At 53.1% G+C, this 19,719-nt stretch overlaps 1 protein-coding gene across 3 annotated transcripts in view; it reads left to right on the forward strand.

Moving 5' to 3' along the window:
* CNIH3 (cornichon family AMPA receptor auxiliary protein 3) overlaps positions 1–19,428 on the forward strand; it is a 215,471-nt gene extending 196,043 nt beyond the window's left edge. For all 3 annotated transcript variants that reach the window (XM_072732665.1, XM_072732663.1, XM_072732664.1), the window contains 2 exons: positions 3,504–3,647; positions 7,102–19,428. In XM_072732665.1, the coding sequence (XP_072588766.1) occupies positions 3,504–3,647; positions 7,102–7,129 (172 nt within the window). In that variant the 3' untranslated portion in view covers positions 7,130–19,428. The remainder of the gene's footprint in view (positions 1–3,503; positions 3,648–7,101) is intronic.
* Positions 19,429–19,719: the final 291 nt, after the last annotated feature.

Genomic DNA, 19,719 nt, shown 5'->3' on the forward strand with positions numbered 1-19,719 from the left:
CTCTGAACATGCTAACAAGCACTGAATCGTGTACTTTAACAAGGTGAACTTTCTGGCACATGAATTATATCTTTTTTTTTTTTTAAGATTTTGTTTATTCATGAGAGACACAGAGAGAGGCAGAGACACAGGCAGAGGGAGAAGCAGGCTCCATTTGGGGAGCCTGATGTGGGATTCGATCCCAGGTCTCCAGGATCACGCCCTGGGCTGAAGGCAGCGCTAATCCACTGAGCCACCTGGACTGCCCTCTTTTTTATTTTTTATTTTTTTTAAAGATTTGTTTGTCCTGGGGATGGGGCACAGAGTGAGAATTCTGAGCAGGCTCCACCCCAGCAAGGAGCCTGACATGGGACTCTACCACTCACGATCCTGAGGTCATGACCTGAGCTGAAACCAAAAGTCAGAGGCTTAGCTGTCTGAGCCCCCCAGGTGCCCCTGAATAATATCTGAATAAAAAAGCATCTACCAGATGGACTGGATTTTCTGGGACAGTTCTGATTTTAAATATTCTATTCTCTGTCAAGACTAGGCATCCGATCACGTGATTTGGGCTTTTTGTAAAATACTGTCGCCATATGGACGTAGGAGGTAGGAAGGGGAAACCGAGGTGCAGAATGCTGCCGTGCAGGTGAATCAAGCACCCTTGACCCCTTGCTCCCAGCACTGCTGTGCCCCACACATATCTCCTCATTGTCCTCTTACCATGAAACGTAGCCGGCATTTGTCACATCTGCAGCACATTCTCCTTCATCTAGTGCCCCTGGGAGACATGCTCCACGCCCGGCCCTGTAAGGGAGTCCAACGTTGGTGTGAGATGGGATCTTCACCTTTGACGCATGTTTATCCCAGTGGTGGAGGGAAGTAGATTCTTAGCAGACGTGAGGAATGCGTGCAGACGTGCAGAGAAATTTAGGGCAAACAGGCAGGGGGTCACTTGGAAGTCTGCAGGTGGGGGGCAAGCCCAGCACAAGCTCGGAGGTAGGACAGCACTGGGTTAGTGTTAGTGGTTAGAGGGACAGTGGATGTGGGCTTGATGGACCCCTCTGTGGAGGGGTCAGGCGTGGAGGGTCCAGGGCGTTGGAATCAAAGTATTCTGTAGGGAATGGAAGCTCTCAGAAACTTTTGAGGGAGAAAGTGGCACTGCCTGACTCGGTGTTAGGAAAGCAACTATGGCCACTGAGTAGAGGGGAGGAGGGCGAACTTGGGAGGATGTGTCCAGTTAGGTGATCACAGTGGAATCTCAGGTGAAGAGACACAAGAACTGGACCCCCAGGGTTACTGCGCGATGGAAGTGGGAATGGACAGAGAGGGTCTGTGGATGTGAGCTCGGCCAGTGAGCAGGTGCAGGGGTGGGGCAAGGGCAGCCTCGGCTCTGCAGGCTGGCAGGGGTGGCGCCATTGACCTAGAGTAGGAGGAAGTGCAGCTTTAGGGAGAAAGGGAAATGACTCAGGGACACAAGAAAGTCCTGTGGGTTTTTTTTTTTTTTTTTAAGACTTAATTTACTTATTTGATAAAGAGAGAGAGCAAGTGAGTGTGACACAGGGCACAAGCGGGGGGAGGGGATGGGCAAAGGAAGAAGCAGACCCCCCGTTGAGCAGGAAGCCTGATGCAGGACTCAATCTCAGGACCCCAGGATCATGGCCCGAGGCAAAGGCAGATGCCTACCCGACGGAGCCCCCAGGCGCCCCAGGAGAGTCCTGTTGTGAGTGACGGTAACCCACGGAGGGCATGGACGACTGTCACCTGGGAACCCTGTGCTGTTGGAATCTGTTTCCTGCCCACCCCAGGGCTTTGTGGGCTCAGCTTACCCAGTATCCACACCACCAGGTGGACCCTTCCCTGTGTCACACACAGATCAGGGGGACTGTTGCCCAGACTCGCTGAGCTGGGACACAGCAGCCTAGTTCAGCCCCCACCGTACGGATCACAGCCCGTGTCCTTGTCACCCGGCCTGCTCCCTGTGAAAGCCCCCTCCCTGCAAGAGAAATCTATTTAAGAGCCTTCTAGTAGCGTGTCACCAGCCCAGGGAATCAAAGATGTGGTGGATTTACAAGACTGACTGGTGCTCTTCCAGCACGGGGGAGAGGTGGGCACAGAGTCCTTGCGTGTGCGTGTGTGAGGGAGTGGCTGTGATGTCCCCGCCTGGGGGACCTTGTCTGACTGTGGAGTCAGTTCTGGCAATTCCTAAGTGCTCAGGAAAGGAAAAGAAACAGGGAGAGGAGGGTCCTTTGAAAATGAGAGTCCTTGAACACCGTCTGCCTTGGGCTTCTGCTCCTGCCTCCCCCGGGCCCAGGCCGGGACGTTGTGCGGACTCGGCCCCTCCTGCCCTGGCTCTCCAGTGCTGGCGGAAAGCAGCCCGGGCACCTCCATTCAGTCCTGTTCTTGGCAGAGTATCACATCCAGCACCATGCGTCATGATGGCCTGTGGAGTGGGCACTTTCATCCCCATTTTACGGATGACAAAGCTGAGGCTCAGAGGGCCAGTGGCCAGCTGGCAAAGGTCAGGCCGGTGGCCGGTGAGCCACAGAGCCCCGGCTCTCTCCACCAAGCCGCTTGGCCACCCTGCCGCCCCTGCCCTCGCTGAACGAGGTCTCCCCAGAGGCCCCTGGATTTTGAATCTGCCGCTTAGGAGGCAAGGAGTGGCCTAGAGAACTGAGAGCAGCAGCATCTCTGAATCGGCTTGTGCTGTCCTCCTGGCACCCTGTGATGACCGACACTGTCGCTGTCCTCTGAGGGGGTGAGGCTCGGCTGGAACACCAGGTCCCATGTTGCTAGTGACCAGGCGCTCTTCTGAACCCTGGAGAAATCTGCCTAGAGCTGCTCTCCGGCCGGGCCTCCTGCCTCCACCAGAGTGACAGCAGCCCTCCGAGGCTGTGCCGGGGCCAGAGGTCAGCCCCAGGGTGGCCCTCACTCCTGTGAATGAGCCTGCTGGGTGTTTCTGCATAGACTTCAGCCTCCCTCTGGCCCACTCCCTGTGCTTTCCTGCCCCAGGTCCCTCTGCTGCCCTGTCCCCATCATAGCCAATGCTCTTTGGCTGTTCAGGGTCCTGCCACCAGGAGAATAGTATCTGAACTCCACCACACACCAGCAGGCACGCGACATCCCTCCCCTAGCGTTCAGGTCTGAGTGGAGGATGGCATTAAACCCAGTCATTAATGATTCAGAGAGACTGTGGTCGGTGGAGTCGCCCTTGTTCCTGAGCTGACACCCACATGGGTGCCTGCGCCCCTGGGGCAAGAGGCTCTTGTTGGCGCCCACAGGCAGCTCCAGGTGACACGTTTCCCTCTATTGGAGCGGCTTTGTCTGCGGGTGCCGTCCCCGTGGTGCCGGGGTCCCTGTATCTGGGAGCTACGCCCTGCTCCAGGACACTGCCGGGCTGCGATGTGGGCGACGATGCGGGCAGAGGTGGACCACCACTTAGTAGGGATCCCTTGGACAGAGATGGCCTCCCACGTCCCATCTGAGCCTCAGAGCCAAGGGTGCTGTGTCCTCTGTCCCCGCAGGTATTTCCACTGCCCGGCAGATAGCTCGGAGCTAGCCTACGACCCGCCGGCGGTCATGAATGCCGACACGTTGAGCTACTGCCAGAAGGAGGCCTGGTGCAAGCTGGCATTCTACTTGCTGTCCTTCTTCTACTACCTTTACTGGTGAGTTTCTGACCCTCCTGGTGCTTTCATCCTGCGGCACATGGGGGCAACTTCAGGCCACCACTGGCCCTAGGGGGTGACCTCTGAGGGTGGGGGTTCCAGCCTGCTGGGTAAGACCCCAGCCACCTGCCTCGGAGGCGATGAGGGTCCTGCAGGGGTCTCCCACTGGCGGGCACGTCTGTAGGTCCGCACAGTGAGACACATTGTCCCCACACCTTGGGGAGGGGGTTGGTGAGCTGCAGCTCGTCACTCCTCCCCCCCGTAGGGCTCCCTCACAGCTCAGCCACTTGCGTTCTCTGTAGCCCCTGGACGCCTCGCCTTGTGCCCCTTGCAAGCATCTGGGGAGCAGAACAGAGACCCTGGGTGGCGGTCACCCTGGGTCATTGCAAGCGCACGCTCACAGCTCTCCCGATATTACATAACGCCATGCCGATTACGTAAACCGTGCTGACTCTGCGATTGTTCAGACGCCTCCCTTGTCTGCACCTCTGCGCATAGCGGCCCAGCCAAGCAGATGGCCGTAAACAGACTGCCTTATGGCTCGGGCCCCAAGGGTGCCTTTTCTTAAAGCGTCTCCCTCCTGTTCCTCCTTGGGCACATCTCCGGGGCGCCTCATCTACCACCTCACTACCCGGTCGCTACCCGTGGCCATGAAATCTGCGGGCGTCCCAGGGCTGCTGCTGATGGGAGCCAGGCGAGGAAGAGGAGGGTGGGAGTGTTAGCAAGGCAGCCTCAGGTTTGGGGCAGGCTGGGGCCTGGCTGCACTTATCCACACTTAAAAATGAGCTGGGCTTGGAGCCAAGAGCGTGGCTTGTATGGCCCAGGCTAGGGGGTTGATGCCATCGTCGTCCACATGTTAACATTTAGGAACCTGAATCCCAGATGTCGGATGCTTTCCTGTGTCACGGCTGCAAGTGCATCTCAAGTCTGATCCCAGACATGGGGCTCTTAACTGCTGGCTGTCTTAGGAAAGCTCGAGAAAAGTCTGATGAAAGTGTGGTCTTTGGGCTTTCTGCATCAAGTGAGGTGGATGTACTTCTTAAAAATGCAGATTCTTTGGCTTGGACTGGCTGACTCAGGATTTTGTGGCTGGGCATCCCCCTGGGGGTGAGACCTGTCCCCAGGATACTTCTTGGATATGCCCCCTTGCCCACATACGTCCCAGCGTCCAGAAGATGCGAGGCCCTGGGCATACACCTTACCTTGGGGATAACAGCCTTGGAGGGGATTCACAGTTATTCTACTACATTCTTCTTGGGGTCAAGGGTTGGTCCAGGCTCAGGATGACCCCTTCCCCCTCCTTCCCTATGGACCATCCTGGGACACTGTCTGCGTCAACTTACAAGGAGCCTGAGGGTCTCTGAAGCGTCTCTGGAGAGGCTGCGGGGGCACGAGGGGGTGGCAGGGGTGGTGTTGGCAGCTCCTGCCTATTGGCCAGTAGTGATCATCCTGTAAATGATCATGTTCCAGACATTCTGTTTGACTGTCTGTCCTTCAGTTCAGTCTGGCCCTGCCTTCATGCTGCATTTGTTAATTATTTCGTTGCCAGAACAAAATTAGGACAACTCCTCCTGCTTGCAGGGACCCTGGGTGGCGGCCAGGGCTCCCCCTTCTTTGTTGAATCTGGTGCCTTGAGGTTCTGCAGAGCTCCCCAAAGATCCCATTTCTCCCACCCCAGAACTCCCAGCCGCTTAGATCCAGGGTTGACTGTCAGCCCTGGTCACCTCATCGTGGGAGAAGGGGACCCAAGCATGTGGATAGCTATGTGCAGGCTGAGCACAGTGCTGGACTGGAGTGACAGCCACTGGGAGCCTGTCATGGTGGGGTTAGCATCTCACAGCTTCCTCGGGCTCCCCAAAACCTCGCAGAGATTAAGAGGTGTGTCCGAGGCCCTTGTCGAGAGGTGTCTCTATGGCCTCACAGCCAAGGCTCTTCTCAGCATTGTGTGCTAACCATCCCAGTGGGTGCCCTGTGGACCAGGATGTGTTTGCAGGTTCCTGGGGTGGATCCTAGCTAATGGGAACATGAGCAGGTTAGTCCAGTGTAGACTGTCTGCCTGATCCATGTAACCATCTCTCAAACCAAGAGGTGAAGTAGCACCACCCTCCTGCATCGCTCTGGGTCATGCTACTTCCTTCATGTTTATTCCTCTGCCTCTATATCCATCTTATCTATGGCCGACTTGATGGCAGACACCCCGTCTGTCTGTCTTACTCGCTTGTGCACAAGCGAGGGCCCTGGCCAGAGCATAGCACATAGGACGTACTCACGAGCTCCTGGTTGTTGCTGGAGCTTGGCTGTGTACCACCTCAGGGCAGGCTCTGGACTGCAGGCTCACCATGTTTCTCAGCACCGAGAATGGTGCCTGGCATGCAGGAGGCGCCCGATAAATGCTGAATGAGTGAGTTACTGCAAGTGAGTAGAGCAGGTAAAGGGCATCTGTGATGTCACTCGATGCTGTCATGGAGAGTGCATTGGCCTTGGCTTTTTGCTTTTCCCTCCCTGGCTCTGTGCCCTCAAACGATGCACTTCTCATGTGACCCCTGGCTTCCCCAGGTGCACTGAGAGCCTCCAGCTCCGGCCTAGCCAGGGATGCTGTGTGGGCACAAGAGGTACCAGGTTCTCGGAGATGGAACTGCACGTGCTCAGAGGAGCTTGCTGGGCCTTTGAAACTAGGCAGGGTTAGAAGTAAAGCAGAGCTTCTTTCATTGGGTTTTCTGTCTGAGGTTATCCATTTCCCTCTCTATGATGTGAAAATGTGGTTGTTTTTCTTTGTTCCAGGGAGGCTAAGTGGTATATTTTGGCATGGAACATCCTCCATCTTGCAGAATTAGCCTTCAGCCCTTTCTAGAAGCACAGGGATGCGTGACCTCCCTCCCTGGTAGTGTTGGGGCACCACCCCAGGACACATGCTCTCAATGCACATTTGATGCCTGGATTCCATTAAAAACAGGAAGTCCAGGGAGTGACCCTATAAAGAATTCATTTAGTTTCTATATGCAGAGGGCCTGTGTTCACACACTGAGCCTTGGAATAGTGATAAGGGTCATTTCCCAGCAGTGGGATAGGATGTGGCATCATCTGGGGTCCTGGATGCATCCATCACATGAGCATGTGGCAGCTGGTAGGAAGAGAATCCTCTGCACTCCACACCCCAGAGACCTGCAGCTGCTCCCCCCTCCTGCAGTGTCTCACCGACCTGGCTGGTCTCATTTAAACCCCATTACATAATAACCACGAAGTCACTTAGGCTGATCACATCTTTTATCCAAGGGACACAGTACTTGCTCATAGCAGATGTTTAGTCCAACGTGGTGGGAAGTGGGGACAGCAGGGGACAGACACTCCAGCGCCAGGATGAGAAAGAAGCCACCCCTCCCCTTTGGTGAGGGCCCATCTGAGTCCCTTGAAGGCTCCCACTCACCCCTTCTCTTCCTCTTCTCTCCATATTCAGCATGATCTACACGCTAGTGAGCTCTTAGCTCAGACTGCGCACCATCAGAGGCTGAGGTCACGTGTGCTGGTGGCTGGAGAAGGACCCAGATGGGGCCATGTGGGAGACACCTGTGGACTGCCAAGGTCATGGAGCGCAGGGGTCGCTGCCCAGCCCGCCCCAGGGTTGCGATCCCTTCGGGGCCGTGGGACCTCTCCTGAGCCAGGACTGCTGAAGCAGCGGTCCCTGAGCGCACCTCACCCACAGCTCCGTGCCGTGCACACGGAGCCCCGGGACCACGCAGGAGGGGCGGCCGGAGGCTGCACGGTGCCTGCCCAGGAGTGGAAGGACCCAAGACCCAGGCCGCGTCTGTGGGACCCTCGGAGCCCGAGGGCGTGGCGGGCTACCCGAGCCTCTCGTGTTTCTTCTGACCCCTGGCCACGGCCTGCGCTTCTGTGGGGGGGCCTGGGGGTGCATGCATTCGCCTCTGGCTCTAAAGGCCCTGACCCGCAGGCCGTCCGCTTTGGGAGAGCCGGCTCAGGACACCAGGAGTGGGGCCTGGGGCTGTGTTGGTCAGGAGTTATGTCCAAAGTCAAGAGGAGGCGGGAATCCGAGGGAAAAACGATTTTTTAAAACCCCGACATGTTCAAAGTGTTAGTTCTTTGCCACCACAGACCGTACTCTGCTGCCATCAATCGCAAACCATCACAGAATCAATGAATGCAGATCGATTGCTCAACATTGGCAAGGCTGCCTTGTCTCGAGGACCCCAAGCGGCCGCGAGCCCAGAAATGCTGTGGTGCCTGCTTTGTGCCAGGCGCATCCGGCGGCCGGGAGGTGACACGGCGGGGTGACATGACGCTGCGCTGTTCCCTGTGTTAGCTCCACGCGAGGACACTCGCTTAGTTAGAATTTTCCATATGACATTCTCTCCTCTTCGGGTAGGAGTTGTCACAGGGGGTTGTAAATAATGACAAGGCTGAGATGTTTTGTGTTTAAATTGGGCACAATGATTTCCACTTCATTCCCCCAACTTCCCTTCCTTTCTTATGTTTGACACACACAGGCTATTTATACCTGTACCCAGCTCCGTCGGGGCCTGTGAGTCAGGGTTATGGATGGTGCTGGTAACGCCGAGTGCGCTATGTTTAAGCTGCAGTGGCAGCTCAGTGTCTCACCGACCTGGCTGCTCTCATTTAAACCCTGTTACAGGCTGGCTTCGCCTCTGAGTGGTTGGTAAACAGGTAGCTTAGAGAAAAAAGTTTCCAAAAGGTGTTTTGCTTCTAAAAATTGTAGAGAGAACAAAACTCCGATTTCTGCGCTGAGGCTGAAGGTATAAAACCGGGGGATTCCAGGCAGTATTTTGGGGAGCAACTTGACTCCCCTTGATCCAGGCAGTGTCCATCGTCCTGGCTGGGTTTCTGGGGCTGCTCAGCCTCGTCTCCGACCCCATTCCCGGGAAGACCCGCTGCAGGAGCCCTTTCCCAGCCATGCTTCTCACCCTGGAGCTGTCTTGCTTGTTTTTGTACTTTGCCTCCTTCCAGAAAGCTGTGAAGTGGCTCGTAGTAGCAGATACAAACACAAAGAGACCATGGGAATGGAAGTAGGGATTTCTGGCACACTGACTGCCTGAGGTTCTGTTTACTGAGATTGAACATTAAATGTTGCTTTCTCTTCGCAGTAAATAGTAGTTCACATTCGCCTAAAGCTTCACCTTCTACAGATTGCTTTCACATCTTATTTGACCTTCCTCACCATCCTATGCGCTCCATACACTTCTTTTTCCCATTTTCCAAGTGGAAGCAGAGGCTCAGAGAGGGTAAGTGACTTACCTGTAGTCATGCAGCAGTCACAGATCTGCTTTTAAACCCAGGTCGCCTGACTTCACAAACCCCATGTCCTTTTCTTTTCTTTCTTTTTTTTTTTTTTAAGATTTTATTTATTCATGAGAGACACACAGAGAGAGGCAGAGGCACAGACAGAGGGAGAAGCAGGCTCCTTGCAGGGAGCCTGATGTGGGACTCGATTCTGGATTCCAGAATCATGTCCTGAGCCAAAGGCAGAAGCTCAACCACTGAGCCACCCAGGCATCCCTCCCCTGTCCTTTTCTGTCACCTGAAAGCCAGCAAAGTAACTTAGGCTCTTGTTACAGTTCCATTAGTCTGAACTTGAGAAAAGGAGATCTAAAGACATAGAGCTGTAGATGAAGTGCCTCGTTTTCTTCTTCTGTGAGAGCCTCAGACTTGCTTTGCTGTGGCAGGTTCTTCCCCCAAGGGGGTCCTCTGCAGGTGCAGGAACATCCAAGTACCTCCCTCCTACAGGCGGTGACTGGGAACAACTCTGCTGCTCTGTCGGGAGCTGGAGCCAATTCTCAGGTCCTGGGAGAAGTGAATCATGTGCATAGAGGTGAGAGTGGTGAGCACAGCTGCTGGAGCAGCACTGGGTGCCAGGTGGTCACCCCAGTTAGCGACGAGGAAGCCAGGGAGGCTCGGGGTGTGTGAGTCTGCCCCAGGGACCGAGCCAGACCAGGGCCCAGCAGTAACCACAGCTCTAAATCAAGGTGTGGGACGTTGTAGGACGTCAGAGGCCCTCAGCTAGGGAGGGCGGGCAGAGCAAGGGCCATCATTAAAACCCCCTGTGACTTTCCCCACATAATACTGCCTGCTGGGATATCTTCACCTGTCCTTGTTGGTCCCACAGAATCGACCCCAGGCAGGGAGTCAGTGGAGCCGGGGTCAGTGCCCTGGGTAAGTCCCACAGTGGCTGATGGATGGCTGTCCCTGCCCAGCATGGCTCTGGGCACCTGGGAGAGAGGTCTTCAGGGGCATAGGCATCAGGGAAGGTGCTGGGGGGACCTGGTACCAGTTTCCTTGGAACATCAGAGCTGTAGGCCAAAGGCACAGGGTGGAACCTGCTGGGGTCACTTACTTTTCACATCACCAAATGACACTCACTGCATGACTTGTTAGGTTAAATGAGGTAATATTTTCAGAGAACCAAGATGAGCTCCCTGTACATGGTAAGTCAGGCCCTCCCTCTGTAGGAGCTGGGTCTTCCTTGCCATCCCCACAGTGCCCTGGGTGCATCCAAGTACACGGTCCTCACCTGGACCAGCTGTCTGCCGAATGCCTTATCCCGTCCACAATATCCTGACCCCTCTTTCCAGCACCGTGCTTGCCAGCCCATGGCCACTGCCCTTGGACACTGGCCCTGGCAGGAGTCCTGTAGAGCACGTATATGCATGGTCTTAGTGCCACAATATTGCAAAATAGGAGCTGCCACTGGGTCCAGTTCATAGTTCAAATAGTCCAAATGCTGAAGCTGGTGGAAGTTACTCGGGTGACTGCTTGCCCTCCTCCTCCATCCAAGTGAGGAGGGCTAACAGGAGCCATGCTGTCTGAGCTTGGGGGTCTTGTGCAGGCTTCCCGACCTTTCTGACACTGAGCTTTCCTACCTGGAAGGTGAGGGAAAACACCTGCCCGGCTAGAGTGGTTGTGAGTCCTGTGCTGATGGCCTGCCTCGTCCCAGGCGCTCGGCCCACGTCGGTCCTCAGGGTGGCTCCCCGCCGCCCTCGCAGACTGAAGACAGCCTTCCTAAACAGAACCTCAGCTGCCGTCCTTCCCACTCCCATCCTGCGGCCGGCTGTCCCCGGTGTACGACCCGAGGACACAGCTCAGCCCTCCCTAGCGGATCTCCCCTTTCCTTCTATTTTTAGGCTTGGCAGTTGCACCGATGTTGAATGAAGTTGTGGCTGTTGAGACAGTTCTGTTCTCCCTTGAGAGAGATGAGTAGCACCAGCAGGTGCTTGGGCAGCTGCACAGACCCCTCTCTCAACCTCCCCCATTCCTACACGTGGGCTGCTCCAAACCATGCGCTGGTGAGAGTGGTCCAGACCTCAGCAGAGGCTGCAGTCCCTGGGTGTTGGGGGAGGCCCCAGGACTGTGTTTTGGCTATTCCCGTGCCCAGGAGCCATGCAAGGTAGCAGGCCACAGCAGGCTTTGCCCTCACATTGCTACGACCATCTCTCTGCTGCTCAGCTCTAGCCAGGTGGCTCTGGGTGCCCTGGGAGTGTCTTCTTGTGCTGACCTTGACCTCTTGACCACCATGTGATGCCCACATATTCCTTCCTTCCCAAATGGCGGAGTGCTAGGCTGTGGGAGCCAGTTGTTAGGTTTCTTGGGGATCTTGCTCAACAGCTGTCCAACACAGCCTTTATAAGAACTGGTTACGTAAGCTTAGAACAAAATAAATTATACTCAAAACAAAGGTAGAGTCAAAACTCACCACCTCATGATTATGTCACTACATTTTGCTGTATCTGTGCTCTTGAGGTTACGTGTGTTGTCCCAACGGTGGGATCGAGGTGTCACCATGTGCTTTGGTGAGCTTGATGATGTGCAGCTGTAGCTTAAAATTGGCCATGGTTGGAGTACTTGCACCACACAACTGAGCACAGGTGGCAGATCCAGTCCCCTCCTCCCTTGCATGCAGTGCTTCTTGTTGGAAGTTTACTAATTCCTGGGGTTCACACCTAGCTTTACACAGTACTCCCAGCTCTGGCACCAAAGGTGACACTGCAGAGCCAGTGACCAAGTGGCAGGTGGGCGGCCAGTACCTCTGAAGGCATGGGCACCACAGCACAGTGTCCAGGCCCTCAGGGCCCGACCTGCTACCCACCCAGGCAGTGACACCCATCCTAAGTCTTGACGGGGTGGGCCTGGATGTGACGTAAGTAGACTTCTCTGCTGAGTGGAAACATGCTTTTGTACTTTGACCTTGATCCCAGTGCCCTTGAGTCACTGTGGGGGCCGCCATCCTTCCTGTATGGTGGGTCCCATCCCAGGGGTCTTCTGCACCCTCCTACCGCTGGACACATGTGTCTTGTGTGAATGCTGGGGTGAATGCTGACCACACCCCATCATGTTATCCACCCTGTAGGGGATCTTGGGGCTCAGGGCATCTCAGTGAGGCCTGCAGCTGTGCTTTGCACACAGATAATCTCATGACCTGCAGCTCCTTCTCTGCTGGGCTCTGCAGGCTGGCGAGGGTGGATGTCTGCTCCCGGCCAGCCCCAGCCCTGCAGCTGCTGATCATGCACATCTCCTCCAGGCAAGACTCTCCCCTCCAGACCAGGCACCACAGGGGCAAATGCACACCCCTTGGTTGAGAGACTCACTAACACAAGGAGGCTGACAGCCAGTGGAGAGACTTCCAAGCCACCGTGGCGTTTCTGAGCAGCAGACCCTATCCCTTCCAGCGATGCTTGGCATCTCCTTTCTGGTAGGTATACATCTCTGAGATGTTAGAGCAGGGCACCTGGGGGAAGTGAGAACCAATTAAACACCAGTCCCCACATTAAATTATAATGAAGGCATCCATCAGGCCCCCATGCTGGGGATGGTCTGCAGTGATGGAAACAGCAGAACTAGAGGTTCTCGGAAATGCTGCTGGTTCGTGGCCCCACAGGACAGGTCATATGATGCTGTTCTGATTTTCCCACAGCTCCATGGAGGGTACGTTTGATGTCGAGGTGGCATTCTGGGCTCCGCGGGCTGCAGAGAGCCCTATGTGTGGAGGGGTGTCAGGTGGAAGCAGAGTTCTGTGGTCAAACCCCGATGGGACCTGCAGCCTAAACACCCCCACAGACCTCCCCAGCTTACCTGTGCAGGGGGCTCCGGCCCTGGCATCAAGGGGGAGGCTGGCTGGCTTGCAGGGCACTTGCGATGAGGGGGGAGTGGGGCAGAGCCCTCTGGTCGAGGGTGGCCTGGGAGACGAGTGTGCATTGGGGTGAGATAGGTCCACACAGGGAACTGAGGATGGGAATTAGTGTGAAAAAGTCAGGCTTGACCCAAACTGTCCAACAGCGCTGATGAGAATTAATCCACATATTTTAAGGGCAGAAAAATGTAGGAAAGACTGGATTCAGGATCCCATGGATTATAAGCTCCAGGAGGACAGGCTTTCATTAGGTAGCTCCCAGAGCTGAGCGGAGTTTTTATTAGGCCACTGCAAGTATATGTTGAATGAAATTTTGGATCACATCTGGAATCAGCAGGAAGCAGAGAGCCACTCCAGTTGGTAGGAACCCATATCTTGGGAGGACTGTGGGGGCTTCGTGCAGTCAGGTCCTGGACACACCGTGCTGGGCTCGGGAACAGTGAAACAGGTGCAAGCACTGCCTGGGTGCCTATAGGTACCCCTCACTGCAAAGACCTCTCTGGGCTTGTTCTTCCGAATCAGGAAGATACAACCCCTAGGCTCACAAGAGTAGATGGTGGCTCTGCAGTCATGGAATGACCAACGCTAGACTCCACCACCTTCCATGCTCACAACAGCTAGAAAACCTTGAGGAAAAAATGAGCCCAGCTTCTGGTTGCCACTCCCTGGCTTGGGAGGGTCTGGCACACAGACGCAGCTGTGGCCCAGCCCTCGAGCAACAGCCCTGGCAGACAGGTCCACCTGCTTGAGGCCATTAGGATTGTCTGCGTTGTCCACAACGGCAAAGAGTAGGGAGAGTCAGGTGCACGCTGCTCCTCCCGGCCTGGGCCTAGAGCTCAGGTGTGCAGTCCTGCTCACCCACACAGAAGATGCGCCCTGCAGCCGGCCGGTGAACACGCAGCAGCACCTCCCCCATGTGTGTGCACTGACCATCAGTAGGTCATCGTGCAGGTGTTAGACATGTAGTAGCATAGAGTCTGGGGAGGAAGTTCTGGGCTAGTGCTGTGCATTCATAAATAGCCTTCTGGACGATGAGAGGGGAAGAAGAAAGAAAAGGAACAGGTAATAGTTTTATCCATAATATCCTCTCTGGTTGGTTTTCATCCTTGAGCCTTGCCTTCTACAATCTCACCAGCAGCAGTGGGTGTTGGTGGGGGGCAGGAAGGTGTGGAGTCCCTTCCTTGTGAGTTAGAGTCGACCGCTTGTGCGCACTCATGCACACACACTCACACACATATTCACACACCATGCACACTCACGTGTGCACATACTCAGATACATGCATGCACACACTTATACAGTCACACACTTTGTCCCACGATTGGCCCCTCCTGTCTTCTGCCTTTCTAAGCTTCTGATGAGAAGGAAAAGGAAGTAGCAGGAGAACAGGAGGAGGGGGAGAGCGGAGGCCAGAGGAGAAGTCAGTCAGCTATTTTAAGGACATGAAAGTCTCCTCATAAGTCATTACAGTCTCCTTGCCAATTCATTTCCTTTCGAATGAAGTTGAAAGGTAATCTGGTAAGTTTCATTATCTCTGCATATAATTCATAAGTTCAGATGAATTACCATGACATAGTGTGTAGGAGGATTTCAAGGTCTGGCAAGGTGACAATTACAGGACCTCACTGGAACTGACAGCTGGTATTGCAATGATCTCCTTTTATTGAGATTCTCTGTGTGATTAGAAAAAAAAAAATCCCAGCAAAGTGAGTCATGATCAGTGGCCACTGCTGCTCCCACGTAGATCCCCAGAGGTGCATGTGGTATGTGTGCAATGGCAGAGCCTCCATGGCTGATACAGGGCTTTGTAGGCAGAGGACTCTCATGTGTAGCCCATGACAAGAGCAGCTCAGATGTGTGTAGAAGGGCGCGTTCAGTTGCACAATCCTGTAGAAGGCTGAGAAAGAGAATCAGAACTCAGTTATCAGCACAAGCTAGCTTGTTTGTGAGAGCCTCTGCTCTACTCGGGCTGGACATGTATCGCCATGTCCATTCTGCATCTCTCAGGTAAAGACAGAGCATAAATGTTTGTCGGGTGGACCAGGAGAAAGGGTGAAGCCTTCTGGAAGCAGTAAAACATTGCTTTGTGCTAAGTATGCTTAAGCTGGCGAGGTATCTTCTACAGCCTTGAAATATGTGTAAGCTTATGAAATAAACTCACGAGTTTCAGAATAATCACACAGTGAGTGCAGACATGGAGTACCTATATTAGATTAGCACTTGAAAGTTAATTCATCTATTTATTCATTTGTATATTATTTATTCACCCACTTACCTCATTTATTCCATGTTTATAAAATCTCTGTATAACATTGAGTGTACAAAAATGAGTAAAGTGAAACTGCAGCTCTCAGCCCTCAGACAGCTGACACCTATCTACTTCCCTGCCTCTGTCTCCATCCATCCATCCTCCATCTCCACCCATCTTCCATCCCCATCCAACCATACATCCTCTATCCATCCATCCATCCATCCATCCATCCATCCTCCATCTATCCATCCATTCTCCCATCCATCCATCCATCTACCCATCCATCCTCCATCCCCATCCACCCTCCCCCCACCCATCTATCCTCCATCCATCCATCCATCCAGCATGCCCACTGGGTCTTCAGCAGCCATCAAAGATTCGAGTGTATTTCAACCCCCAATATTATAGCTCCGTGAAACTCTGAAGCCCTCCCATAGTTCCTCTGCAATCTCAATATTTCCTCCTTCTCCCTGCCACTATGCCTGGACAGTCCATACTTCCATTGGTATAAACTCAGAGGCTTGCCCCATCATTGTTTTTGCCTCTCTAATTCATATGCCTCAATTATTTTGTGAGTTTAGTAATTTTACATAAGATGAGGGGGAATGGGGGGAAGAGCTACAGCATGGAGCCTTTGTCCTTAACCCCCTCCTCTCACTTCCGCTCATTCTCCTTGTGTTTCCTCTAAAGATATACAAATAAATGTGACTTGTAACCCTCCTGGCTCCAATACACACACACACACACACACACACACACACATGCACGCATGCATGAGCACACGGGTGAATACACACACACCCTGCAGTCTCATATTGAATAAATCATATTCTGGAGGCTCAACTTTTACCCCAAGTTAGTTGGCCAAAAACAGTTTTCTGAAGAAACCTTTCCAAAAGAAATTCTAGAAAGAAAAAGGATACTTTCCCCCTCTATTCTATATTATTTATCTATGTACATTCTATCTTAAAGCCCGAGTCTTAAGGCCTGGCCTGGATGGATGAATGTGGGATGGGAGAAGACAGACAGGCAGGTAGGTGAGTTATATGCCCTAAAACTAGAGTCAGCTTTTATATACCTCAGAAAAAGAGCATGGAAAACTTCAACCACTACGGTTTTATCGGCATTTCCATTTCTTAAGCTAATGTTCTTGAAGATCTTGGCCCAAGATCACACACTGAAAGGTACAAACATGCATTCAATCAAGTTTAAGCAAAAAGGCACGTATGAGTTATCTCTTGCTACATAACAAAGCACCCCAAGACTTAGCTGCATAAAATAACAAACATCCATTTTCTAAGGGCCAAGAATTGTGGGGTGGCTTAGCAGCATCCTTCTGGCTTTGGGTGAATCGAGGTTGTATGAATGTTGGCTGGGCTGAGGTTACCAGAAGATGGAAGTGCCTCTGGGAGGCTCTGGCTGCCAGCAGGGCTCGGCTCCTTGAAACGTGGGCATCCCCTCATGGCATGGACATGCTTCCTCCAGACAACCCAGCAGGGAGGGAGAAGTAAGCCCCTTGTATTTCAGGACCTGGTTCAGGGGTGGAGGGGACTGCACGGGCCTGGCAGCGAGGCCATTTGGGAGGCTGGCTACCTCTGGCACAGACTTACGGACAGCAGATCCAACCTTATGACCGACCATCTGAGTGCAAGAAGCCAGGAGAACTCAGCTGAGAGGGCAGGAGCTTGGATCTCTTTCACCCCTGTTGGTGTTGACCATTACTGCCAGGGCTCACACTTCCTGAGCAATTAGCCTATGTCCTGTGTTAGGTGCTTTGCAGAGGTGATCACATTTAATTCCAGATCACATGCCTATTTCACCAAGGAGATGGAACAGGTGATGTTGAAGGTTATCTGGCTGGAGTTTCTGTGCGTCACTGACATTTCTTTACGTGGAAAGCCATTGCCCCTGCATTAGGTTTTCATGTTCTAGCTCAGGGGCTGGTCCTTTGGAGACCGTGGGAATAGCACCCTAAACTAGGGGGGATCATTTAGCATGGCAGGCAGATTGGTCAGCATGTGTGCCAGAGCAAGCGATCACTGAGTCAAGCTGAAGACTTTGCCTTAATGACGCCCTGAGTAAACAGAAGTCTGCATCTGCAATCAATAGCTGAAAGCATTGAAAGTCCTGTGGAAGATTCTCATCCGGGTACCAGCATTTAAATGTATGCGACTGTTTTTCATATTGAATTTCCCATCTCGTGGCGTGCCATTCTGCAGCTGAAGGAGCGGGGGGAGGGTTTCGGAAGGTGACACAGTATGAGTCCCAGAGGAAGGGCCTCGAGTGGGTGTCTTTGGAACAAACACCCAGCTCCTTTTGCCCATGAAGGAGAGAGGATAGGAGCCAGAATTCTCCTGTAAAAAGTAGAGAAATCACTTAAATACCAAGCACTTCATCCCACTCTTTTATATTTTTATCTCATTCCATCTTTTTATATTGTTTTTCTGTTTCTGGTGAATTCATATCCACCAAGCTGGCAAATAGGGGGAGTGGATAAGCAGGATCCATTTCTGAGACAGGGGAGTGCTCACTCACTCATTCAACAAACATCGTTGAGCTTTGGCATTCGAGGTGTCCTGCTGGGTGGTGGCCCATGCAGAACTCATTCATCATCCTCTGGCTGTATTTATTGAGTGCTTTTTAGCTCCCTGGCACCCTGACAGATGCTGTGAAGTTTTTTAAAAAAAGAAGAAAAAAGAAAAGGCAAGATAAAGGAGTCAAGCTTCTCCTTCCTAAAAGATCTTGACATACCCATAGAAAAATAAAATTAATATGAAACAATCAAGAAACATAGCAAGACAGTCATTCCCTGCCCGCCCCCTGAAAATAATGAGGCTTTATTATTATGGATCCTTCTGTGTTCTACACATTCATAGAAGCTTCTCTCACGACAAAATGTAGAAATTATCCCTAAAGGTTAGTCTCCAGGTAATGATGGAGTGTGCATTTTTTGTGGAAGCACCAGGCATACACACAAGGGGCCCACAAATGGTTAGAGTCCAGGGAGGCTTCTCAGGGGAGGTGTCGGGGGTGGGGGGCTCTGCAGCAACAGGTATGCTCACAGGGGGAAGATTCCAAGAGCCCAGTGGAGTGAGGTAAGTAAGGAGGGAGTGCTCTGGGCCCAGTCCCACCCCTCCGACCTGGTGTCACTCTGAATCAGATGTTTCTGTGTTGCACCTCACCCCCTATGCCCCTGAGAAGATCTGGAGCTGGGTTGGATGCTGTGATGAGCACTCAGGTTTGGGCAAGGCCAGGTTGGACACTCCTGGGTCGACCCTGCAGCTCAAACCTTGTCAGTTCTAAAGATGAGGATTCCCTACCACCCCACCCCCGAGAATGGCCTGACTCCTGGAGTCTTCAGTCCTTTTCCTGGCTCCAAACCCCAGGCCAGGGCCATTGTGGAGATGACAGGGGATTGTGGCACGAGCCCACAGCCTGTGAGACTAGTATTATTCAACCTGGAGAAAACTGAAGGATGAAACAAAATGATCTGTAAGTACATCAAAGTTCTAATGCAAGAGGCTGGTGATGCTGATTCCTCTGAAGGCATTTGAAGAAACCAAAAGGGTTATGATGACACAGTCAGGATTGGGGTCAGCCCTTGGGGCCTCTGCCCACCCTGGTATGGCCAACACGTCTGTGCAGGCACCACCTGTGAGGGGACCCAGCAGGATTCTCCTGGCTTGGGCTTTCAGTGCTGACCCCAGGAGGGTCCTAGGCAAACCAGGGACGAGAGTCCCTCTGCTGGGTCACCCTGGTCCAGGCTCAGGTGCATCCCCTCCAATCCCACCCATAGGGGCCATACTCTCCAACATGACCCAATGACCCTCAGTCCCAGGGGCGGGGTCTACCTGAGACCATGTGGCCTGGCTGGTCAGAGAGGCCTAGTCAGGGTGGAAAACCCCTGAGCAACACACCAGGCCTGGGCACAGAACGAGGGCATGTGACAAAGTCGTCTGTCAGGGAGCAGCCCCGACCCCAAGCCTGGAGCTGCCACGTCCGCCTGCCTTCCTCTCACTCACACACACAAGCTCACCAACCCTTGGCTTCTGCAAAAAGTGTCAGGAGCAATTTCTGGCAGTTAACAACACTGACTTTCTGAGCTTTTTAAAGGGCCAGATCTCTCTGGAATAATTTTAATTTTGTCTCAAACAGGAATGACTTTTTAAATGGAATGGTCTCAGGGCACCAGGGGGGGCTCATCTGGTTCAGCATCTGACTCTTGGATTCAGCTTAGGTGGTGATCTCAGGGTCATGGGATGGAGCCCCACGTCTGGCTCTGTGCTCTGCAAGGAGTTTGCTTGAGACTCCCCCTCTCCCTCCACTCCTCGCACTCATGTTCTCCCCCCCTCAAATAAATAAATAAATCTTTTAAAAAATGGAATGATTTCATTACACATAAGCATTTCTACATGTGTGGCACCATGCTAGGTATGTCATTGGGACTATTTTGTGAAACCCCGTGCTGTAATCCTACAGGCAAAGTGCCCTCATGTTCCCTATCTTATTAGCAGATGGGGAAACGGGGTCACAGAAGGGAGGTCCATGGTGGTAAGCTGGGGACCCAGCTGCAGAGTCTGATGCCAGAACCCATGAGCCAAACTGTGGGCTGAAATGAGTTTATCCCATTGTTGGGATGATAGTACTACTCCCGGTCAGCAGTAGTAATC

The sequence above is a fragment of the Vulpes vulpes genome, chromosome 13, assembly GCF_048418805.1.
Source record: "Vulpes vulpes isolate BD-2025 chromosome 13, VulVul3, whole genome shotgun sequence".
NCBI lineage: Eukaryota > Metazoa > Chordata > Mammalia > Carnivora > Canidae > Vulpes > Vulpes vulpes.